The sequence below is a fragment of the Lissotriton helveticus genome, chromosome 9, assembly GCF_964261635.1.
Source record: "Lissotriton helveticus chromosome 9, aLisHel1.1, whole genome shotgun sequence".
In the NCBI taxonomy this organism is placed as follows: domain Eukaryota; kingdom Metazoa; phylum Chordata; class Amphibia; order Caudata; family Salamandridae; genus Lissotriton; species Lissotriton helveticus.
The window spans coordinates 959506353-959532547 of NC_136070.1; the positions used below are offsets into that span (position 1 = coordinate 959506353).

A 26195-nucleotide genomic window follows, 5' to 3' on the forward strand; every position below is an offset into this window, starting at 1 on the left:
TTGGGAACTCTTGCCAAACGCTCATAGGACGAGCGTAGATTTCTGGAGGGGGCATATTCGTGAATACTCTCTCTCTCAGGTATCCAGTTCCTGAAGCATGCAAGACTTGATGAACAAGGACCGCAGATTAAAAAAGAATCCTTTTTTAATAGGAAGCCAGTGAAGAGCTCTCAGATGAGAGGACATATGTGTTCTTGGGAGAAGATTAAGGAGAATCCGTGCGGCTGAGTTCTGCACCACCTGAAGTCTACTCAGGAGGTGATCCGGGAGGCCCAGTTAGAGAGCAATCTCGTAATCCAATTTGGAGGTTATTAATACTTGGATTACTGTTCTTTTGGAATCCCCAGAGAGCAGAGGTAGGATTTTCTTCAGAGCTCATAACAGCCCAAAATAAGAGCTTGTCAGAGCCTGAATCTGTGAATGGAAAGAGAGGGCACTATCCATCTTAATACCCAGTATATTTTACTGCACCCAATTAGGGGCCTGGGGGGATGTCCTTTGGTCACAAGGATCTCAATATGTCTGGTGAGGAAGGTCTGAAGAACACAATGTCAGTTTAATCCAGGTTACATTTTAATTGGTTTAAGGCCAAACAATTAATCACCTTAGGCAATTTTTAATTACTTCTCCAGCTAACGCTTCTCCCTTTCCACAGGAGAAGAGAAGCTGGATGTTGTCAGGTTAAGAGATTACCTTGGCTCCCAGAGACCCTGCCAACACTGCCAGGGGTGTAAGGTAAACATTGAAAAAAACAGGACTAAGTGCAGGACCTTGCGAGGAATTGGAGAACCAGTTGTGAAGAGAGGATCTGAAGGTCCAAGACACCATGGATGTCCCAGACTTGAAAGCCTTTATTATACTCATTTTCTCCAGTCTTCTAAATGATGGCCTTGCTGAGGTCGTGTTGGACAGGGTCCGCAGAGTGGGTCCAATTAGGTGAATACATGATAAAAGACCCAGAGATGTCTTGGCGAAGTTCCACAACTTCACTACAAAAGAGGAGATCCTCAGATCCACAAAGCTTGCAGGGCACATTCTTTCCTACCGTCAAGCTCACGGGCTTTGGAAGAACAAGGGGAATCCAAAACGTCTTGGCTTCTTCAATTTAAAAAGGAAGAAAGCCAATTTAGAGCTGTATCCATAAGCCAGATTGATTGAAGGCGGTCAAGGAGTCTTTGATGAGGGACAGTATTGAAAGTCACTGACAAGTCCAACATAATAAAGACGACTTTCCTCCTATGTCAAGGGAAGACCTTATTTATTCAGCAACTTCCAACAGGTCTGTCTCAGTGCTAAAGCGAGGGCTAAAGCCCGACTGGCTAGGGTGCAGAAGATTGTAGTCTTCAAAGAACTGGGAAAGCTGCGATTTGACAAATTTTTCACAAACTTTTGGAAAAGAGGGAGAAGGGAGATAGGTCTATAATTCGCAGGTGCTTTGGGGTCCGCTGTAGGTTTTTTAAATAATGGCAGAATTTTGATCCTTTCCAATGTGCCGGAATCCAGCCTGAAGACAGAGAAGCGTTCAACAGTCTGTTTACAGTTGGATTTATTAAATGGAGTGGTTTAGCCAGTATTAGGGGAGGGCATTGGTCAGACGGAGATCCTGACTTCAGGCTCTTGATGGCAGCGAAAGAGCCCCCTAGGGACATAGGCTTTATGTTACCAAGTGTTGCATTTCAGAAGTAGTCTTAGTAACTTTAACTCTTTCAGGAGAAATGCCTCCTGATTGCGTATCAGCAAGTAAATCTGCCTGAATAGCAGAAATTTTATCTTGGAGAAATGATGGCAGTGATCCACACCATTCTGCTGAAGGTTGGAGATCTTTTGAGGCAACCTCGGGACTCATAAAGGATTTTACAATTTTAAAGTTTTCTTCAGGTTTGTTACCAGCATGGGCTATCCTAGTTTCAAAGAAATCTTTATTTGCTAGACGAACCTCTGCGTAATAATTCTTCAATGCAAGTTTGTAGGAAATGTTATCCTCTAAGCTATAGTGTTTCCTCCATTTCCTTTCAAGGTGCATTGTCATGGGCCTGCCAATCCCTCACAAACCCAAGTCAGTCCGGGCGAATCAATCCTGGTATTAAATGCTCCAATCTATTGGATAGGATAGAAAAAGAGAAGGATAAATATAAAAGGCACACTGACGGAGGTCCTTCCCAGGTTTAAGTATCATAGTTACTTTTGCCTCGGTCACCGATGTGACAATCTCCCCATCTGCAATGTGATTAAAAAGTGTTGTCATTTTAGTTGTAAGTTGGGGTGCAATTGTCTTGTATATGGCCGTGGATAAAAGAAGGGATTTTATTGTCACAAAGACTTCCCTTTTTGCTATTGTAAAAATCTATAGTCTCTGACTGGGAGTCAGTAAGTCTCTGAACCTTAGAAAAGTGATCTATGAAATCTTCTATCCAAGTGCATGGGGCTCATCTAAGTACAGATTCTACAGACATCATTACCTGGCCAAAACTTCCTCCGCACTTTCAAAACAACTCTCTGCACCCATCTGTTGCCTTCTCAACCTCCCCCTATGAGAGGGACACCTCCCGCAGGAATGGAAGACAGCACAGGTCATACCCATTCACAAAAACACAAAAGTTCCGATGGAAGACCTTTCCAATCTGCAACCCATTTCATTACTACCCCTCATGAGTAAACTCCTGGAAAAGTCTGTTAATAAACAGCTGTCAGACTATGTTGAGTCCTCAGGTAGCCTTGACACATCGCAATCAGGTTTTAGGCCTAAGTACAGCACGGAGACAACTCTGGTGGCTGTCACAGATAACATCTGGATGGCCTTAGATAAGGGCCAACCCACTTTTCTAGAGCTGTTAGACCTCTCGGCCGCGTTTGACACGGTCGATCACCAGATTCTGCTTAGGAGGTTGGAGGAAATAGGGATTGGTGGTTTAGCCCTGCGGTGGTTGACCAGCTTTCTCACTAATCGATCTCAGTCAGCCTCGGACCCTTTCGATCTAGAACCACGGAGCTGACCAAGGGAGTGCCACAGGGCTCATGTCTGACCCCCACCTTGTTTAACATATATGTCGCTCCCTTGGCTGATCTCCTGAGGTCCTCCGGGTTTACGCCTATCTCATATGCTGATGATAAGCAGCTTATCTTCTCTTTCAATAAATCTACCCTCTTGGCCCAGGCTACCTTCTCTTCGGGCATGATAGCGATTTTTAATTGGATGAGGAGTAACTTCCTCCAACTTAACATAGGGAAGACCGAGATCATGCTTTTTGGTGAGGCCTTACTATTATGGTCACCAAACTGGTGGCTACCGGTTCTCTGTTCTCCCTCTGCGCCTAATACAGTTGTAAACAAGCATTTACAATGCAATGGTTTCGCCTTTGGAAAAGTTAGAGCTATTGGCATTGTAAATGACAAAATGTATATTTATGTGTTGGTTTAGAAAACATATAAATAAATGGCATTGTCATTTACATTGCCATTAGCTAAATCTCTCGCAAATGTGAGACCTATTGCATTTGCACCCACACATACACACAGAGCCACACACACACACACACACACACACACACACAAAGGCAAACACACACACAGGAGGTGTAAAAAAGAAAAAACAAGACAGCAGGACTCTTTTTTTATCCATCACTCCTGGATCAGGAACAACATTCCTGTATACATGAGAACGTCGCTAAACTGCTCGAATTTAGAAAAGAGTTGAAGACTCACCTCTTTAAAGAACACTACATCACAATCCATGCTTAATTTGAGCCGGTGGTTTTCAGTGCTCAGTACCGGAACTTAATAATGAACACCAGTGCTTTTCACGTGCACCAGTTAAGGACACTTCATAAGTTATCTGCCCATAATCACAATATGTTGAGCTGACGACGAGACTCGAACCTGGCTCCCCCGCTCCGAAGTAGGCAGGTCTGGCCGTTACGTGGCATCCTCTCTCCACTTTCATGGCTAGTAGTTGGTTCTGTTTTAGGCGGCGCTAACAGGAGAAATGGGCTGGTGCAAGCTGCCTCCTGACGAGAGCCCTGGCATTTATTTGTTTCCAAATTAAAAACTGATCACAATTCATTCACCGTCCCCACTCCAGGTTCCTCTCACGTCACTCACTGCCTTCATGCTGGTCTTTAGCTATGTACAGCGCTCTGCAGCCTTTTTTCGGCTTGGTTCATAGTGTAAAAACAAGGTATGCATACATCACTCACTGACATGCATTACCTTCATTATTTTTACAGTTATTGTTGTGAAATCGATCTGTTCCATAACAGTAAAGTTAATGACCTCTTAATTGGGACCCATTTCAAATTCCGTTTTCAATTACTGCCAAGTCTTATACGAAGGGGCCCGCTCCACTTAAAGCCCTGCAAATCGGAATGTATGCACAGTAACTAGAGTGGACTTAGACAGTCGCTCTACTATTTCTGTTGGGACTGGAAACAAGCAGGGAAAGGGGAAATAAATAGACTCTTCCTTATTTTAAAAGAATTCTATCTTCATAGCCCCTCTGCCTATCAACAGTAGTCAAACCACATTTTTTCCGCGTGCCCCACTTGACATGAGATGAGGACCAGTGGGTATGTTTTTGGCAGCGAAACCAGCAAACCAGGGATAAAATCCCTGTTTTCCAATATGTTCGTAACCGGTGATGCTGATGAAGTACCTATTTCCCCGTGCCCCCGTTTCCATGTCTGCCAAAACCAGAAGCACTTAAAAATGGCTGGAAACCCTTACTTTTAAAAAAACCTTTGAGACATTTATTTGGGAATTAGGGTTTTATATAGTGGTAAACATGACTTGAAAGTAGCTTTAGGATGAATATTTTACATTTAGACCTGGGGTCACTCCTGCAGAGGGATGACCAGCCAGGCTTCTTTCTACGTGCATAAAGGATACACACAAAGTGATGAGCAGGCCTGAAATAGCCGCTCCTGTGCCCCCTAACTCCTGCTCTGTGTGTCATCATTGCCACCTTGAGGCTGAGACAACAACAAGCTCCCTCGTCACAGCCCTTGGATCCAGGTGTCCCGCGCGCCACTCTCTGAATCACCTCAGGCCCCAATACCCGCTGACGCGTTCATCATCCCACATCAAACACACACGGCCCAGATACAGCACTGACTCGGTCTCACCTGGATTCACATAGACTAAGGAAATGACACACCCTCCCGCGCAGCAGGCGCATGAACCCGCCGAGGTGCCGGAGCGGATGGAATTCCATCGCACGGGGGTAAATGAGGGCGCGGACTCGGCGCCCGTGCAGATGGGGATTAAGTCATTAAGCGTGTTTGGCAGTTTGAGTTGCCGCTGATTACATTAAAGCTGTACCCCGCCTTTCCATCGCCCTCACTAATGTTCCCGCCGGCGGTCTCCTGGGACAGCCTGGCCCTCGTCTATCGGCCCTCGGCGGTGGCGCCTCTAATTGACGGCGGGGGCAAGGAGAGTGGTAGCCTGTGAGACTCCAACAGTAGCGCCCTCGGGGGAGAGTGGTAAAGTGTGTAAAATAGGGCTGGCTGCCATAGGACACAGTGCGCTCATGTGCCGGCTGCTGTCAGCACCAGGATTGGTTTGACAGAGGGGTGGGTGGGATCTACAAGTTAAAAATATATATATTTGATGGGGAACAGGGGCAGAGACTGCCAGGATACTTGTGAAGTATATTAAGAGTTTGCTTTGTGTACGGGCTGCCTGTAAAAGAGGGTGTGAGGGGGTTCGTGCAGTGAACTGCAGCGTTAGACTGCCGGGGCTTCTCTGGACAGAGGAGGGGTGCAAGTGTGCCAGAGGCTGCACCAGGGAGCGAGAGTGGCAGTCTGCCAGGAGATGCTTTTCCTGGGAGGAGGGGGTGGGGGCCGTCAGTGGCTGCTTCCAGGAGAGTTGGAGAAAGTCAGCCTGGCAATTTTAGGGAGGTTTCCGCCAGAGCTTTGAAAATGAAGTTTATTTTTCTTGGGGCTGACCTGGGGACAGAGGGGCAAGTCTGCTGTGGAATACTGGAGAGGAAGGAGGGGAAGTCGGTCCTGGAATTCCTTCGGGTGAGGGGAGGAAATGGGGCAGGAGATGCCTTATTAAGTGTGTGGCGCGGGGGGAGGGGGTGTGTGGTCCGCGGTGGGCTGCCTAGGGTTGAGTATGGTAGCAGTCTTCCAGTTGCTGCTTTAGGCTGAAAAAGAGAGCAGACTATTTTGTTTTCGTTTTGTAACGCGTCTGGCAAGCGAGGGAACAGCATTGTCTACTCGGTAATATTTTGTATTCCCTCCGGGGATGGTAACGGGTGGATCTGCAGCCCCGAGTCACGCAGATGCGGCGCACTAAAGGAAACCCTGAGGATAATGCATCTCAAAGGCTCATATGTACATCGGAGCATCAATCATACGTAAAGTATAAGCAATAGCACATCAGGCAGACAACAAGTCCACCCTTTACAAAACAAAGGGGGTCAAAGCACAAGGCACATTCCTGAAGGATAATACACGGCAGCATCCCTCGCCGCCCGTTCTCCCGAGCATGAATAATACCCGGACTCGATCAGCTGCAGACGGAGTGCAGTCCTCGGAGGTAGCCGGCCATCCTGCAAACAGAGCGGGGCATGGAGCTGAGGCTGCTGCACGGGGAGAGGGACGGTCGATGCAGGCTGCTTCCTCTTTCCGGCTCTCTCCTCCTCCTCCTGCGATGACGCGGAAGGGGGCTCGGCCGGCTGGGCCAATCCCAGCGCGGCCCGGGCTTGAAGGCGGGCGCTGCTTCCTCCTCTCAGTCGGGGCCGCGGCGGTGAATACACGGAGCAATGCCGGGTGGGATGGAGGCAAACAGCAGTGACAGGCGGAGAAGACATTCCCGAGTGCAAGGGGAAACAAGCAGGAAGGCGGGTGCCGGCTCAATGCCGGACCAGATTCGGGGGCGTTCCCGGCTTTGGGCTGACGTCGCGTGACGTAGCCAAAAGGGAAAAATTCTCGGGAACGCCCCCGAATCTGGTCTGGGATTGACAGACAGAGCCCTCTACCAATGGCTAGCCTCCATTTATGGAGCTAGCCAATGGGAGGAGGGGGCGGATACCCGACCTCACATAGAGATATAGAGATATCATTAGATTTTGCTAGCGCATGCGTACTTCGTACGCATTACGTAGGCAAAACCTAAAAATCTTGGTGTCTGCCTAGATCAGGCGCTAACCATGAAGGAACATGCGGCCCATACTGTCGGCTCCTGTTTCCATGTACTGAGTCTGCTGAGACGTGTCTTTCCTTTTCTTCCAGACTCCTCAAGGAAAACCCTCATCCAGCCACTGGTACTAAGCAGACTGGATTACTGCAACACTGCTGGTATCAGCTAATGAGTCTTCTCTGGATCGGTTGCAGGTAGTCCAGAACACCGCGGCATGTCTGGTCTTAAACGTACCTTCTAGAACCGCCTCAGCCCCGTTTCTTTAACAGCTCCACTGGCTACCAGTGCGCAAACATATCAAGTTTAAAATTTGCTGCACAGTCCATAAAGCTGTGTTTGGCAAGGGCCTGGCTTACCTTGCTGAGAAATTCATTCATTATGCCCTCCTTAGGGATCTACGCTCCGGAGCTAAATCTCTTCTTGTAGGACCCCGGGTCATGAAGTTTAGGATGGGGGGGGGGGGAAGCCTTTTCGCATCTTGCACCTCTGCACTGGAATGAGCTCCCTATTACGATGAGACAATGTCCAGATCATCTTCAATTTAGAAGACTCCTTAAAATAGCCCTGTTCTAATTTTTTACTTCTCAGCTTTCTCCTGCATGTTCTGCAGCGCAGATTTACCCCTTTAGGGGCGATTCAGGCGCTATATAAGCCTATAAATAAATAAATAAATTAGAGTGCTTCCTAAAGTCTTTTGAGTTTGCCTTCTTCAGTAAGTCCTTGTTCTCCCATGTGTGCTATTCAGCACACATACCATTTCCATTTTTCTCCTTCAACTAGTAGGCCAAAAGAGTGCTCATCTTGACTCCCATTTCATGTCTATCTCCTTCTACCCCACACCCCCCTTCTAGGGGCCCACCTCACTCAAATGTCACCCTTTGGCAAACTATCTTCTATCCCTCTAGCTCAAGGAAGTGTTCAGCCTCCACCTCACGTCTTGTCTAATCTGGTTTTTCAGTCTAATTCATGGTCTCTTCCTCCCTCATGCCCCCAGCTTTACCAGTTTAATTATTTCTGCTGTGACCTTTTCTGACAAACCAATGTTACGGGTGGGCACTATCTCCTGTTTATTTGAAAAATGCAGCATTTTGTTGTCTTTTTAAAAAAGAACCCAAACAGGGAAGGTCTACTTGTATCAAGTGTTGCCTTGGCATAGCATTCTAGTGATCACTTGAAGGGTAGCAAACACAATATCTTGAAAGAACAGGCATGAGTCGCCCTGGAAAGAATGTGCCCTGCAAGCTTTGTGGATCTGAGGATCTCCTCTTTTGTAGTGAAGTTATGGAACTTCGCCAAGACATCTCTGGGCCTTTTATCATGTATTCACCTAATTGGACACACTCTGTGGACCCTGTCCAACTCGATCTCAGCAAGGCCATTATCTAGAAGACTGGAGAAAATGAGTATTATAAAGGCTTTCAAATCTGGGCCATCTATAGTGCCTTGGACCTTCAGATCCTCTCTTCACGATTGGTTCTCCAATTCCTCACAAGGTAGGAAGGCCACTTCACCAATATTCCTCAGTCCCAGCATTTTCCATGCCACCCTGCACATATAACCTATTTGCTCCACAAGAGTCCAAATACTTTAATGGGGTTTCCATCAGCATGCAGTCCCTGAAGGGCCCTAGCAAGCAGATCTCTCCAAATTGATTTCATTGGCAACATCCAATGCAGGCCAATCCCTACTAGTGGGATCCCTTCAGGAATAGGCAGTAAGAAGATCCTGACCCAGCTTAGTTTCTTAGTCCTGACAAGTACATAGTATGACTCTTGCTTACCACTTTGGATTGAATGGTGTAATGTCTAGATTGCAAGTTAATCAGGAAGTACAGACCCTCACCTTTGTCAGTTGTCATGTTGCTGATGCCAAGCTTCTCAGGTAAACCCCAGCAGCACTCATAGTGAAGGTCACTTATTGTAGATCCTCAGTTCCCAAATGGTCCAACTTGATAAGGCTCTTGTTGCTCCTTTAACCCTCATTGTACTAGAGCCGGTATCCAGCAACTTCTCCTGCTCTGCAGGATATCCCCACAGCTGCCAAAACCCCGAAGACCAGGAAATACAGGGCACCTGACGTTGCTCACCGGGTCTCCCATCAAAAAGAGGCAGGAGCGGACCCCATTTTTAAATATTAACGGGAGGAAAAGGGCATCTTCTCTTTGACTCTCCTGTTCAAAAGCTGTTGCTCTACTATAGCTGCAGCTCCCCCACACCCAGGAACAATCTCTCCCCCACAGCTGCTTCTCATGACCCATGAGTGAACGCCTGCCAGCTTCAGTCGCCATTTTCAGGAAACTGGAGTGGGGCTGTGGCATGTCACTTCATGCTCTGACCCCCATATTTTCTTTTTAATTTTATTTAAAGTCATGAGAATCAGGAGGAGCAATTTGTGACCTAATATTAAAATGTGTCAAATATTTGTTATGTACATAGATGCTTCCTTTCCGAGTTTTAATAGGATTTTGCACTTGGTTGGAGATAATCCGCATTTAGGGGTATCCAATGATACAGAAAAGAGCATATATATTTAATCCCCAGCCTGCATATGAAACGAGAAAATACTTGATAATATATTCTTCCTCCAGCTTTTTTCTCAAAGATTATCCATTTTCCCCCAAATAAGGTATTCATAATTATGCATATTTTAAAAATGTGCAAAACCAATCATTTCGATTTTGGCTAGACAACACAAAAAACGTCACTAGATTAGAACACATTCTTCTTTAGAAGGATACAAGGAAAGAGTCCGAAAAAGTGTAAATGAGTCAAGACTCACCTCGTGTGACTCCATCTCAATGAATCCGAAAGTTTTGCCTTTTCCCTTGAAGCTGTTCATTATAATGCGAACATTTTCAGGACGAATGTTGACAAATGGCGCAAAGGCTTTTACCACAGTCATGGGGGTTGTACTGCATAGAATGGACCTGATCATCATGGCTGATATATTACAAAGGAAGGGAGTAGGGATGAAAAGAAAAAGAACACAAAACAAATTAGTATAATAACCACAAAACAAGTTTGCAAAAGTAATTTACAGAAATTGGAATTGTCGAAGGTAGGTGGAACTGCAGAGCATCAAGAGAGTTAGATTAAAGCTACCAGACTTAGAATGAGATAAGCAGTCTTGACCATTCAATTCATCTCAAACTGTCTTCCTAATTAAAGTAAAGTTTTGTTTTCAACAGCAACTGAAGATGCAGCATGTTAACTTTACACACTATCTGTGCCACATAAATTAACTGCAATCACAGATAACAGATCATTTTAAATCAATAAGGAATATGCTACTTACCAGTATGTATCTGTTCTTGGCATGTAGAGCTGCAGAGTTGTACACTTAGCAATAGATCGCCACTTGGTGTTGGGCTCGGATGATTGCAGGTTGTTGTCTTCTTGGAAGAAGTCTTTGTAGTCACGAGATAGGTGACTCCTCCCTTGGACAATACTGCGCATGGTCATCGACTCCATCCTCAGATTGTTTTTCACCATGATAGGAAATGATGGAGTTAGTAGAAGTAAAGAGAAAGGATGTCCATGCATGTGCATCTAAGTAAGATGAGTACTGGAACGGATACAAGTCCCGGGGAGGCAGGAGGGCGTGTACAACTCTGCAGCTCTACATGCCAAGAACAGATGCATACTGGTAAGTAGCATATTCCGTTCGAGGCATATGAGCTGCAGATCGTACACTTAGCAACGATTGTGCAGCAGTGTCTCCCCTAGCGGTGGTCGCTTGTATCCGTTGCAGCATACTGAAATAGTGTTTTAAGGACAGCTTGGCCTACTGCAGCTTGCTGCTTGGCTTGCACATCAACATAGTAGTGTTTAGTGAAGGTGTGTATTGTAGACCATGTTGCTGCCTTGCATATGTCCACTAATGGTATGTTTCCTAAGAAAGCCATAGAGGCTCCTAGTTTGCGAGTGGAGTGCGCTCTAGGAGGAACCGTTCGTGTACGTTTAGCTTTTTGATAGCATATTTGAATACACTTTACAATCCATCTGGCAATTCCTCCTTTAGAGATGGGGTTGCCTTTGTGTGGGGGAGAGAAAGATACAAATAGTTGTTTTGTCTTTCTGAAGGATTTACTCCGGTCTGTGTAGTATAATAGAGCTCTTCTAACATCTAAGGTGTGTAAAGCCCTTTCTGCAACAGAGTCCGGTTTTTGAAAAAACACTGGTAACTCTACTGATTGGTTAAGGTGAAAAGGAGTAATAACTTTTGGCAGAAATTTTGGATTGGGTCTAAGAACCACTTTGTTAGGGTGTATTTGAAAAAATGGTTCTTCTATTGTGAATGCTTGTATTTCACTAACTCTTCTGAGAGAGGTGATGGCAACAAGAAAGGCAGTTTTCCATGTTAGGAATTGCAGTTCACACTTGTGTAAAGGCTCAAAAGGGGTACCCATAAGTCTTGTAAGGACCACGTTTAGGTTCCATACTGGTGCAGGTGGTAACCTAGGTGGGATTATTCGTTTTAATCCTTCCATAAATGCTTTTATTGCAGGTACTCTAAAGAGTGATAGATGCTGTCTATTTTGTAAATAGGCTGCAATTGCTGCTAGATGCAAGCGTATGGAAGAATAAGCCAAGTTGGACCTTTGTAGGTGTAGAAGGTAGCAAATAATATTTTGGATGGAAACATCCAATGGATCAATGTGATTGTTGTTACAGTATATTGCAAATCTTTTCCACTCAGCAGCATAACATGCTCTAGTAGTGGGTCTTCTAGTATCTTTAATTATGTTCATACAGTCTGGTGGTAAGTTTAAGTAGCCAAACTCTAAGACCTCAGGAGCCAGATCGCCAAATTCAGTTGGTTTGATTCTGGGTGCCTTATTTCTTTATGCTTCTGTGTTAACAGGGATGGTGTGAGACGTAATTTCTGATGGGGAACCAGTGAGAGATCTAGTAGCGTGGTGAACCACGGCTGACGTGCCCATGTGGGGGCCACTAGTATTAGTTTGAGAGACTGTTGTCTGAGCTTGCGTACTACTAGTGGAATGAGTGGGAGAGGCGGAAAAACTTACGCAAATCTGCCTGACCAGTTCATCCATATCGCATTTCCCTCCGATCGTGGGTGTGGAAACCTGGCGGCGAAGGTTGGGCATTTTGCGTTTTCGTGGGTGGCAAACAGATCTATCTGTGGATGCCCCCACTTTTGGAAGAATGGTTGGGGAACTTGTGGGTGGAACTCCCATTCGTGAATATGTTGTGACTGACGACTCAACAGATCTGCTATCGGATTGTGAATTCCTGGAAGGTGTTCTACTGTCAGGTGTATGTTTTGAGGGATGGCCCATCTCCAAATGTTCTGTGCAAGCTGGGACAGTTGCAGAGAGTGTGCCCCCCCCCCCCCTGTTGTTGTATATAATACATGGCTGTCATATTGTCCGTCCAGATTAGAACAGCTTTGTTTTGTACTTGAAAAGTTTTGAGTGCTAGGAAAATTGCTAGCAACTCTAATAATAATAATATCCACATTTCTAAAGCGCACAATTACCCGTTAGGGTCTTTAGGCGCTGGGGGCTGTCGGGAAGATTAAGCAAGCTATTGCCCAGAGTCACATGGTGCAGGGCTAATCTGCCGCCGGTGCCAGGGATCGAACCGTGATCCCCAGATTCCAGAGTCAGTCGCCCTGGCCGCGGCGCCACACCTCTTCCCATTCTCTAAATGGTTGATGTGGAACTGTTTCTGTTGGTTGTTCCATTGGCCTTGTGTGGTATAATGCAAGAGATGGGCTCCCCATCCTGTGAGGGATGCATCTGTCGTGAGCACTATTTGTGGAACAGGGTCTAGGAACGGCCGTCAAGTTTTTGGTGTTCCACCATTGCAGAGAGCGATATGTACGGCTGTCCACCAACACCAGGTCTGTGAGCTGACCTTGAGCCTGATTCCACTGTTGTGCTAGACAATCTTGTAGTGGGTGCATTTGCAGTCTTGCGTGAGCTACTATGAAGATGCAAGACGCCATCATGCCTATTAGTTTCATGAACACTCTGGCTTCAAGAGAGTGTTGGCATTGAAAAAGGGAGACTAAGTTCTGAATGCTTTGAATCCTGGCTTGACTCGGATACGCTAGAGCTGCCGATGTGTCTATGGTAACTCCTAGATATTGATGAACGTGCGAAGGCTCTAGGTGCGACTTGGTGTAGTTTATTGTAAACCCTAAGTCGTGTAATGTTTGAATCGTTTGTTTTGTGTGTTGTACACACTGGTTCAACGATCTTGCTTTTATGAGCCACTCATCGAGTTAAGGGAAGACATGTATCTGTTGTCTTCTGAGATGTGCTGCTACTACTGCTAAGCACTTTGTAAACACTCGTGGTGCTGTTGTGACCCCGAATAGAAGGACTTTGAACTGATAGTGTTGTCCTTGTATGACAAATCTTACATACTTCCTGTGCGCAGGATGTATAGGAACATGAAAATAGGCGTCCTTTAGGTCTAGTGTTGAAATAAAATCTCCCTGTTCTAGTAATGGGAGTACTTGTTGTAAAGTGATCATGTGAAAATGATCTGATTGTATGTAGTGGTTGAGGGGCCTGAGGTCGAGAATTGGTCTTAATGTCCCGTCCTTCTTGGGTATTAGGAAGTACAGGGAGTAGACTCCTGTTCCTTATTCCTGTAAAGGGACCACTTGAATAGCATCTTTTTCTAGAAGTGCTAGAACTTCCTGTTGAAGCAGAGTTATGTGTTCTGCGGACATTGGACGCTGCCTGGGTGGTATGTTTGGGGGTTTGCTGTGAGTTCTAGGCAGTAGCCATGTTGGATAATCTGTCTTACCCACCTGTCTGTTGTGATGGAATTCCAGACAGGTAGGAACTGTGATAGTCTGCCCCCCACAGGAGTGGAATGCTGTAGGGGAGGCAGAGGGAAGTCACTGTTTGGGAGTGGAAGAGGAGCGGTTGTTTTTATTACCTCTACCTCTTCCCTTATTGTTGTTGCCTCTGTATCCTCCTCTAAAGTAGCCTTTATTAGAGGAGGTTTGTGTGTGTGTCTTAAAAGATGATGTGTTATCTGTGCCGGATTGCTTGGAGCCTCCTCTATAAGAGGAGCGGCGAAAAGAACTTCTAGTCTGGGTGGATTGTAATGCACCCATACACTTAGCAGTGTCCGTGTCTTTCTTCATCTTCTCTAGTGTGTTGTCTACTTCCGGCCCGAACAACTGGTTCTGATTGAAGGGCTGGTTCAGGATGGTAGTTTGTACATCTGGTTTGAAACCTGAAATGCGTAACCATGCATGACGTCTGAGGATAACACTAGTGTTAACTGCTCTGGATGCTGTGTCAGCTACATCTAGTGCGCATTTAATTGAGGTATTAGATATTAATTTGCCTTCTTGTAAGAGCTCTGCTGCCTGATATTTGTATTGATCGGTAGGTGCTCCATTAATTTTTCTAGTTGGTCGTAGTGAGCCCTGTTGTAGCGTGATAGTAAGGCTTGTGTGTTTGCTATGCGCCATATGTTTGTTGCTTGCGCAGCAATCCGTTTCCCTGACGCATCAATAATTTTTGATTCTTTGTCAGGCGGGGGTGTGTCACCAGAAATTTGGGAATTGGCTCTTTTACGTGCCTTTGACACTACCAAAGGGTCCAATGGCAGATGTCCCTTAATGTAGACTGGATCAGCTGGTGCTGGTCTATGCTTTTTCTCTATTCTGGGATTTAGCACCCTACACCGTACTGGATCTTTAAAAATGTCTGGAGCATGCTTAATGACTCCTTTGATCATGGGTAATATTTGAGTAGACCTTTGTGACTGCTCAAAAGTGTCTAATAAGAAATCCTCCTCAATGGCATCAGAGTGCATTGAAACTCCATGGTAAAGTGCAGCTCTGTTTAATAGATGATTAAACCCAATACTATCCTATGGAGGGAAAGGTTTTGTTGGGTAGTACTGAGGATCAGGGATGTTTGGTGCATTTTTTGGTGGAAAATTATATGCATCGTCATCTTTGGGATATTCTGGATTGACATCCTCATCCTCATCTAAAGGGTATGTAGGTGGCTCTGGTACGTCATCCCCCCCACCTAAATCATACTCCTCGTCAGTATGGTGTGATGATGCAGGAGATTGAGCAGGAGAAGTTATAGGTTCAATATATGGAGTGATAGGAGAGGAAGAAGGTGAAGGAGAGGAAGGGTGCATTGGAGAAGTTGCACAATCCTTTTTGGCAGGAACCACAGGTGGAAGAGGTGTGTCTGCTGGCCTTTTTAGGGCTCGTACTGCGACGCAATCGCGAAGCGATTGCCGCTGTGGAGCCCTATTGTAATCAGTTTAGCTTTCAAGGAGTTCAAGGGGAGACAAGAGACTGTCACGCGCATAAACACGCGCTCCGATTCCGGTAGGCTGATCCCCGTCACGCGCACGTAGACAGACACACACGCGGGGGCACACCCGCACAGACAAACGAGCACACACACGCCCCCCCCCCCCCCGCGGGCACACACACACACACACACGAGCACACAGAAAGTGCCGATCTTACCTTTCGCATCACCTGTCACTTGCAAAAACCCATATCCCTCTGTCTCGAGCGCTGTCGTTGGCAGCCTATTGTACCCGGGAGATAGGCATGGCCCGAGCAAACAAAATGCAAAACTAATCCCCTGCCAAACCAAGTTAACCCGTCATTGCGCATGCGCAGTACAGACCCGGCGCAGGCGCACTCCTGCCAATTGCTGTTCGATGGGCAAAATAAGAGTCTGGCCCGGCAGGGAACAGGTAAGAAGCAGCCAGAAGGAGGGGAAACACCGGGGTGGCTCTGGGCAGGGGTAGCGCATTGGAGGGAGGGCAGTCAATGCTCGTGGCTGGCCGTGCACGGGCAACGCTTGTTTTTTTAAATAAAATTAAGAGGCTGCGAGTGGTGCTTAGAGGTTCCCGCGCCAGTGATGCGGTGTGCACGGCACTAATGCGATTTCACCATGAATGGTGAGTGACATCCTTCCAGAGCACACGGCGACGAGCACCGACTCTCAGGGGCCGAATCTTAGATACAGAGCCGGGGGCGCCGTTCTCTCAAGGGTGTTCCGGACAGCAATGCACGGGGCAATGCTGAGTAACACACCGAGACACAACTTGGGCCTCCCGCTCATCACTCGCAACACATATCAACCCCTGGGGAGGAGTGGCGCTGAATCTACCTGATCAGACAGTAAGCGGAGTCCCACCAGAACAGTCTAGTTATCTGAAAACCATCTCGTATATCTAGTAAAGTACTGTACATAAAAGCTCATAAATACATGAGGAATGGGCGGGCCAAGGGGCGAAGAGCTGTTAAATGACAGGTAAAGTGGATACGGAGGAGGGGAGGGTTAAGAAGAAAACAAGTTACTTACATGTAACTTTGGTTCCCCAGTATTGGTAACTTTCATAGATTCCCATGCTTTGTATCATTCCCCGTCGTCCGAATGGGAGCCACGGTAGTATCACAACCATAGAAACAAAAGAGAAAAATAGGCCTAGGCCTCATCTCATTACACTACATACCCAGAGGGTCTCAAGGCGCTAAGGAGGGGGGGGGAAAGCTCACCACTCAATGAAAAAGACTGCGCAGAACTGCTTGACCAACAGCCGCGTCGTCTCGTCCTGCAGACTCCAGGCAGTAGTGTTTCGTGAAGGTATGAGTACTGCTCCACGTTGCTGCCCTGCATATGTCCTTAATGGCGACTCCAGAGAAGAGAGCCACAGACGATGCCACAGACCTTGTGGAATGTGCACAGACTTTTCTGTCCAGTGGCTTGCCCGCCTCCTGATGGCAGAATTGAATCGCAATGGAGATCCAGCGGGAAATGCCACTCTTTGCCAAAGGAAACCCCTTCCGTGGTGCGCTGTAGGACACAAACAATTGGGATGATTTCCGAAAGGGTCGTGTGCGTTCTAAGTAGAATTTCAAGCATCTTTGAACGTCCAAAGAATGTAATTCGCGTTCCGCAGGCGTAGAAGGGCGCGGAAAGAATGACTTTAAAATCAAAGGTTCATTCAAGTGGAACTCAGACGGCACCTTCGGAATAAATTTCGGATTGGTGCGAAGAATAAGCACATCCTTTTTGAATTGAAGGAATGGATGCACTATGGAGAGGGCTTGAAGCTCACTAACTCTTCTCGCTGATGTTAGAGCTAAGAGGAGGGCAAGTTTCCAAGACAGGAACTTCAAGTCCGCCTTGTGCACCGGCTCAAACGGAGCTTTCATGAGTTGAGCCAGGACAAGATTGAGCTGCCAAACTGGTGGAGGAGGGCGAACTGGAGGATACATCCGAAACAAGCCTTTTAAGAATTGTTTAACAATCCTAGAGGACCATAAGGAAGGGCCTGAAGAACTACGCCGAAACCTCGATATGGCTGCAAGATGTACCTTCACAGACGAATGCGCCAACCCAGACTTAGCCAATGATAGTATATATGGCAATAGTTGATGAGGCAGAGATTTGTAAGGATGAATACCTTGTCTTTGACACCACAGGCAGAACCTCTTCCATTTAGCCGTGTAAGTTTTATTAGTGCTCGGTGCTCGAGCCTGGGACAAAACTTCTCTACATTCCTGGGAGAGATTCAGATGACGGAACTCTCTGTGTTCAGGAGCCACACTGTCAAGTGCAGCGATTTCGGATCCGGATGGTAAACTTGTCCCTGATTCCTCGACAATAGGGACGGAATTGGTCGCAAGCGAATTGGATGAGCCTGGGAGAGCAGAAGGAGTTCTGTGTACCAAAATTGCCGGGGCCACGCTGGTGCAATGAGAATCATCTTGCATGGTTCCGCCTTCATTTCCCTGAGTACTCGAGGAATGAGGGGAAATGGCGGAAAAGCGTAAAGGAATGCGCTGTGCCAGGCCCTCGAAAGGTCGTTCCCCAGAGATCCCTGATGGTGAACTTTGCTTGCGTAAAACCGGCATTTGGCGTTCACCAGAGAGGCAAAAAGGACGATGGTTGGTGTCCCCCAGACCGAGAACACACTCTCCAGAATGGCCTGATTCAACTCCCATTCGTGATTCACCTCTGTCTGGCGACTCAGGGCATCCGCCTTGACATTGAGAGAGCCTGCCAGGTGTTCGGCCCTCAAACTGATGTTGTGAAGAATCGCGTAATCCCAGATCCTCTGAGCTTCTCTCGACAGAGTCTGCGACCTCGTTCCTCCTTGCTTGTTGACGTAGTGCATGGCCGTCGTATTGTCCGTCCGGACCAGCACTGTATGATTTCGAACTCTGGGAAGGAAAGCCTGAGAAGCCAACCGAATGGCCGTTAGCTCCAAAAAATTGATATGGCACTGGCGCTGCTCTGGACTCCAGTGCCCGCTGACTTGAAGCTCTCGGAGCACTGCTCCCCAGCCTTCCAAAGAGGCATCCGTGGTCATGATCAGGGGGGATGGTGAAATTCTGAATGTCAGACCTTGTGGGATATTGTCTTGTACTAGCCACCATTCGCATGCCTTTCTCATTGCTGATGTCACCAACACTTTGTCGTTGAATGATCCCTCTGCTTGGCACCATTGTTTGTCTAGTTCTTCCTGCAGAGGACGCATTCGCAGCCTGCAATGTGGTATTAATGGTATGCAGGATGACATCGACCCGAGCAGGGACTTGTATTGTCGGACTTAAAGGCATTTCCCTTGGAACAGTTGGCGAGCTGATACGATCAACTTCTGTTGACGTTCTTCCGAAGGACGAGCTGCGCATTGCGTCGTGTCCAAAATGGCCCCAAGGAACCTTGTGGATCTGGAGGGCTGTAGAACTGACTTGTGTTTGTTTAGCTGAAGGCCCAGGTGACTGAACAACTGAATGCAAGTCGAAACAGCTTGAGAAGTTTCCTTGAAAGATGGAGCCTTGACGAGCCAGTCGTCCAAGTAAGGGAAAACCTCCAGGGATTGTTTTCGTGGAAAATCTGCTACTGGTGCCAACACCTTGGTGAATACCCGAGGTGCAGACCGAAGGCCAAACGGAAGCACCTTGAATTGGAAATGGCTCTTGCCCACTGTGAATCGCAAATATTGTCTGTGAGCTGGGTGTATCGGAATGTGGAAATACGCATCTTCTAAATCCAGAGACGCCAAATAGTCGCCTGGGTTCAAAAGAGGAAGAATTTCTTGGAGAGTGACCATTCTGAAAGAGAGCTTGATGAGATAAATGTTGAGCTCTCGTAGGTCTAGTATGGGGCGCCAAGTCTCTGCCGTCTTCCGAACCAGGAAGAACCTGGAATAAAAACCTCTGCCCCTCTGAGAGAGAGGTACCGGTTCTATTGCCCCCTTGAGGAACAATTGGTGGGCTTCGAGGTGGAGCAGTCCCAGATGTTTTGTGCGGGTGGCGCCCGGAGCTCTTGTTGGAGGAAGATCTTGGAATTCCAACGTATGGCCATTCTGAACAATATTCAGGACCCACTGGTCCGATGTTATACACTTCCAGCTGTTCAGACAAAATGATATCCTGCCCCCCACTGATGTGACTGGGAGGGGAGGAACAGTAGGTAGAGCCAGGAGGCCGCTATTGCCTCTTGGCGTTGTCGCGTCCCTGACGGTTCTGACGCCCTCGCGGAGGTTGGCAAGAGTAAGACGCAGATTGTCCCTGCCGTTGATTTGAATATTGAGTCTTATAAGACTGCGAAGACAGAGGAATATCTCTGTTGGGTGTTGCCTCTATGTTATTAAAGCATTTGTAAAGCGCACTTTCACTGATTCGTTTCTTGGCGCTGTGATCAACAGTAACATAACCGGGAGGAGGAGAAGCGAGTTTATTGAAATGCTTGTTTGAAGAGCAGGTCTTCAGGGCTTTCTGGAAGGATAGGAGGTCTGAGGAGTTCCGGATCCCAAGAGGGAAGGTATTCCATAAGCCGGGGGCGAGTGTTGCAAACCTGCGGCCTCCAGAACGCTTGAGTTTGAACACAGGTATCTGGAGGAGGCCCTGGTGGAGTGAGCGGAGATTGCGAGATGGTAAGTACCTGCTGATCAGTTGGTCGATGAATTTGGGGCTTTTACAGTGCAAAGATTTAAAGATCATGCATCCTGTTTTAAAGGCACAGCGTTGGCTGATAGGGAGCCAGTGCAGTTCCCTAAGCAGGGGAGTAGCTGCCTGCCACCGTGGTTGCTTCAGAATCAACCTCGCAGCATGGTTCTGTACCATCTGAAGGCGTTTAGATAGGTAGTTGGGAAGACCTAAATAAATGGAATTCGCGTAATCCAAATGAGACAGAACCGTGGCGATCACAACCTGGGTGATTGCCTCCGGCGTGAGGAGACAACGAACTTTCCGGATTTTTCTTAACTGAAAGAAGCATTTGGAAACCACCTGGCCCACTTGTGCTTTTAATGATAAATCACAATCCACGCTGATCCCAAGTGTTTTGGCCGATGGTGAAGGCGAGGGAATTTGACCCAGGTCCGATGGCCAGTAGTGGGGGCCCCAGCACTTGGCACTGTCCCCAGTGAGAACCAGCTCGGTTTTTCCTGGGTTCAGTTTCAGCTGATTTTGGTCCATCCAGGATTTAATAAACCTCATGGTGGACTGGAAATGAAGGATGGAGTTTTCAGTATTATCGATAGTGAAAAGTAGCTGTAAATCGTCAGCATAGTTGAAAACCCTTACCTGTTTGTCTCTGAGAGTTTGGATTAGAGGGAGTATATGCAGATTGAATAGATGGGGTGACAGGGAGGAGCCCTGTGGTACTCCACATGAGATGGGCTGTTTGGCACCGACGAGGTTTCCGAGGTGCACTGCTTGGGTGCGATTCTCCAAGAAAGACCTCAACCAGCGGGCTGCCATGTCCCGTATGCCAGCCTGTTCGACACGATCGACCAAGATGTTGTGGTCGACCGTGTCGAATGCAGCCGACGGGTCCAAAAGCACCAACGCCTGGGGAGAGCGTCTATCGGCGCAGTCCCGCAGCGTATCCAGGACTGTGGTTACTACTGCCTCTGTAGAGTGTGCCGGCCGGAAACCAGCCTGATGGGGGTCAAAGCAGGAGGACTCTTCAAGGAAATTAGAAAGACATTTAGCCACGTGGGCCTCCATAACTTTTGCCAAATAAGGCAATGAGGAAATGGGCCGGTAGTTGGCCTTACAAGCTGGATCCGCCCCAGGTTTTTTCAGGAGCGGTCAGACCGTAGCTTCTTTAAATGCTGAGGGGACTATTCCGGAGGTCAATGAGTCGTTCAAGAGTGTTAAAGCAGGGGCCGGGTGGTTAGAAAAGCACTCTTTCAGGATGTGTGGGGGAGGGGGGGGGCGGCAGCAGTCCGAGGGGGCACCAGATTTGACTCTTGTCAGTAATTCCAGGAACTGGTCCTGGGTTATGGCCGGGAAACTGCTAAGGGTGCCATGGCTCGTCTTAATCACCATAATTGGGATCACAGGTAGGTGAATACTAGCTTTAATGTCTGCTATTTTATCACTGAAGTAGATGTTAAGTGAGTCACAGAGAGGCTGGGTGGGAGTTATCTTGGGGCGGACATTGTCCAAGTTCGTCATTTCATTGAGGATAGAAAAGATATCCTTAGATCTGTTAGAGGACTCTAGTATTCGAGAGGAGAAATAAGCCGCTTTTGCAGCAGAGATAGCATTCATGTACTCCTTTCTGGACCTCATATAATTGATTTTTAGCTCAGGATCGTATTTACGGCGCCATTGACGTTCTAGGTGCCGCAGATCCTGTTTCCTAGATTTTAAGTCAGAGGAGAACCATCTATTAGCATCGGCTCGCCGCGCTAATCTAACTTTTTTGTATGGAGCATGAAGATCACTAGCTGCTTGTAGCCAGCCGGTAAGAATGGATACTGAGGAGTTGATATCGCCATGAAAGAGGGGGGTGGTGTTACCTAGAGACTGTAAAAATGCCGGTTTGTCTATTGCATTCCAGTTCCTGGCTGGCCTACCGGCATCTGGCGCGGAAATCCTGTCGGGCCGAGGCAAAGATTGAATTTGAGAAGGAAATGGTCGGACCAAAGACATGGCAAGATTATCGGGGTAGATACACAGGAATTGTTGGACCACACCTGATCTAGGATGTGACCCTTGCAGTGGGTAGGGGATAGCACTAATTGAGTAAAATTTAGGTTAGACATAAGGTCAGTCAGTTCGGCCGATTGAGGACCCTCCAGAGGATCGTTAAACCAGTAGTTTAAGTCACCTACTAAGAGGATCCTAGCATGATCGAGTGCTAGATTAGCGACTTGGTCGCTCAGGGCCATGGGATATGATGGCATCGAATAAGGGGGTCTATACAAAAGTTTTCACAACAATGGAGAGAGAGAGGGAAAATAATAATGCTAGGCACTATGTGAGGTGGGAACTCCTGGTCCCCCACTTGGTAACGCTGGTGCCTATGAAGCGAGAGTTTCGCTTTCAAGCGTTTTTTCAAAAGTGAAAAACGCACCTTTTTGCACGAGATCCCTATTTACGATCTCTAAATTGAACTAGGGCAGGACGCTCCTTAGCGCGGGCGGACCACCTAGTTCAAATCACCTACGGTCCTGACGAAAACCCTTGAATCCATGTTTGGGTTGAAACATGTAGACCTTTTTAAACAATAGTTTTGTACATTCACATTCACATAGCACACTTTCGCTATTTTTATATATTTTAACACGACTTTTTGACACCAAAGCCTTCCTAATTAGGCAAAGGTGCCACACTTTATTTTTACTAAGGGTTCAAGCGCTCAAGAATAAATACTTGTAGTGAGTAGTGTTGGCCCTTTTTAATACACAATTTTGATAGTCTTGTACACATAAAAACGAAACCAGCTCCACTGTAATCAGGTGTCGCAGCACACCCTGTAGGCACTCGGCCTATGGGGTGGGACCCCGATGATGAAGCATGTCACCAACTAGGTTGGTGAGTGAGGGGTCTTCTATAAGGATATGCTTTACCCAGTAACAGGTTGGGGCAAAATGTGCTAGCCAGAGCACTAGTGCTCATTGTCAGAGAGTTACTTCTCTCCATACCCACGAGGGGTTACTCCTCCATTGTTTTTTCGGTCTATACAAAAGGACACATGCCATTGTTGTGTAGGAGGTGGTAATTTTTAACACAAGGTTGTCTGTATTTATCAGCGTAAAGCAGGTCATAGTAGTAACATCCAAGTTAGAGCGGATGACAGCCGCAACTCCTCCGCCCCCTTTCCCCGTGACGCGGTCTGCAAGGATGAAATAATAGTTGGGAGGGAGAGCCGCTATTATATCAGGAGCGGAATCAGGGGTTAACCACGTTTCCGTGAGAAGGAGAATGTCTGTCTTCTCTATGTCCAGCAGAAGGAAGATGCCCATCTGATGTTTTACTAGGGAGCGGGTGTTTAAGTACAGGATGGTAAGCGGGGGGGAGATGAAGGCTCAGAGTGTGTCTGGTTGTTTGCAAGGGTTGTCAGATGGCATCCCTGGCACAGGATGTCAAACTTACAAAGCCGATTGAGTATCTCCATCGGTAAGGTGCCCTGAGCATTGTTATTGTACTCTATAAGATCAGCCTTAGAGTAGTGAATATGTAGGGCGGCGTTATCTGTCCCAGGTCCCGGTTGGTCGCAGACGGGCTTGTCTTTGGCGCGTCGTCGGCACGCCGTCGGCGCTCGTCCGCTGCGCTTCCTGGGGGGGGGGATTAATTTTATAGACGTACAGGTGGGAGGGGCCGAGCACTGTGCCGCTCACCTGCTCCTCACCTAAAATGGAGGCTTACGCTCTAGACCCCGGCAGCGCCTAATCGGCTGAATTGGGGCGAGCAGTATCAGTGGGGCGGGAACACAAGACGTTAAGATTGATGCCCAGAGTGAGCAATCGGTGAGTTAAAAGTCACTACACAAAATACACAAATTACACTTTTTAAAAATTAAATCTTTTAAACAGCTGTTCGTCAGCTCACTCTATACGAAGAGAAACCTCTGCCACGAGCGCCTCTAAATGGGACCTTACGGTAGTTGAGTGATCCCAAAGACTTCGCCGTGTCTGTATCCTTTTTTATATTTTGCAGGGCATCATCAACATGCTTACCAAAGAGCATCTCTCCATCAAATGGGAGGTCCAGGATCTTATTTTGGACCTCCTGACGAAACCAGGTGGCTCTCAACCAGCCCTGGCGACGTAGCACTGCTGACCCTGCTAAGGCACGAAAAGCCGTGGAAGCTATATCCATAGCACAATCGATAACTTCGGAGGATGATTTTTCTCCCTCCATGAGCACTCTCTTGGCCTCTTCCATCGCGGAGTCTGGCAGTTGTTCCACAAACGGCTCCATATCACACCACATCTGGCGATCGTATCTGCCTAGAATGGCGAGAGCATTTGCTGCTCGAACAAGCAAGCTGGCCATGGAAAAAAACCTCTTCCCCACGTTATCCAGGCGCCTACCGTCCTGGTCCGGAGGTGTAGTCAAAGGTGTTGATGGGTTTTTGGATTTGCTTTGAGTGGCCTGTGAGATCACCGAATCAGGCTTCGGCTGCCCAAGAAGACAAGCTGGACTGCCCTCTGGAGCCTTATACTTCTTTTCCAGCCTGGGGAGAACCGGAATAACAGTGGCTGGATTGTGCATGATCTTCATACCTTCCTCCCACACATGCTCAATTATGGGAATGGATTTGACAGATCTTCTGTATTGTTCCTTGAAGTCATACAGGAAACATTCAGACTCTTCCCTCGTAAATGGTAGTCCAAACCTCTTAGATGCTCTCTCCATGAGGTTATGGAACCCCCCTATATCAACTGGAGGGGAAATAGAAGTATCCCGACCAGTGGCGTCTGGATCTCTGTCACCTTGATCCAAGTCTGGGTCCTGCAATGGATCAGTCAAGGGATCCACCTGTACATCATCATCCGAAGAGGTATCCTGCTGAACAGTATTGGCGGGTCCTGGATCCGGTGTCCGGGAAAGGATCATAGGTATGACCGCTGGTGGTGTGAGAGGCACCACTTGCGAAGAAGGCAATACGACAACTGGTTGCGCTTGTGGCAACACCTGAGGTGGAGGTTGCGCAGACTGCATTGAAGGTTCCGAAGGAAACCTGGTTCTATAGTCCTGCAGCATCATCGTAGATCAGAGATTAGAGAGGCGGGCATGGCCACCATGTCCTGCCCTAAACCAGGTGGACATCGCTCTTGTGGAACATAGTGATGCATCTGTTGGTCACATGTATGTTCATAATATTCCTCCGTGTCAGTCTCTTGCAATTTTACGTTTAAGTCTGAGGGACTGTAGGCATCCCTATAATGGCCTCCATCTTCCTCATCCTCCTCCGACTCGTCATCCAGAAGCATTGTCGGTGGATGCGACGAAACTCGTCGAGGAGACGTCATTTCAGGTGTAATTTTCATCCTCTGCAGAGGAAATTGCATTTTTTGACCCGTCGACGGCCTCGTCGACAGAGTCGTCGTCGACGGTGCGGCAGTCGTCGACGGTATCGTCGATGGAATCGTCGACGGCACAATGGACCTCGTCGACGGAGTCTTGGTCGTCGTCGACGGAATGATCGTCGACGGTTTCGTAAACGAACTCGTCGTCATCACCATCAGTGTCGCCGTCGACGTAGTTTTCGTCGTCGACGAGGCCGTCGACAGCACCTTTCCGGAGACCATCATCGTCGACATGGAAGAAGTTATCATCGACGAACCGGGAACCTTGAACGACGACGAAGTCGTCGACGTTGAAACCGCTACCGACGACGAGCTCGTCGACGGAGCCAAGGAAACAGCGGGAATTTTCATATAAGCAATCGTCGTCGACGTACCTGATGTTTTTGTCGTCGACGGACGCTGTTTTTTCTCAGGCACGGTCCCTGGAGTGACTGTAGAGTATTTGTCACCAGTCTTTTCCTTTTTGGACGGAGGAGAAGTGATAGAAACCTCCTTTTTGTCCTTAGAGGCTGTAACCAATCCAGCAGCCTGTCCCTGCCTCTCCTTTTCACTTCCGTGAGGAGATTGAAGGGGACTAGCCCTCTCAGACCTGTCAGAGATCTTATGAGGGGCCTTGATAGGGGGCTCGGCTGAAGAAGAACCAGGAGGAGACTACCCCTCTTCTTGGATCTGTGAGAGGAAGCCAGAGATGTTGAATCCTCTTCATCTGATGAGAGCACCTCCTTCCGAGTCTTCATT

At 47.6% G+C, this 26195-nt stretch overlaps 1 protein-coding gene across 4 annotated transcripts in view; it reads right to left on the reverse strand.

Annotated features, from left to right (window-relative positions):
• Positions 1-26195, reverse strand: part of LOC144782087 (RNA-binding protein 6-like) — a 1028143-nt gene that overhangs the window by 277662 nt on the left and 724286 nt on the right. For all 4 annotated transcript variants that reach the window (XM_078661245.1, XM_078661243.1, XM_078661244.1 and 1 more), the window contains one exon: positions 9916-10076. In XM_078661245.1, coding sequence (XP_078517371.1) covers positions 9916-10076 — 161 coding nt within the window. The remainder of the gene's footprint in view (positions 1-9915; positions 10077-26195) is intronic.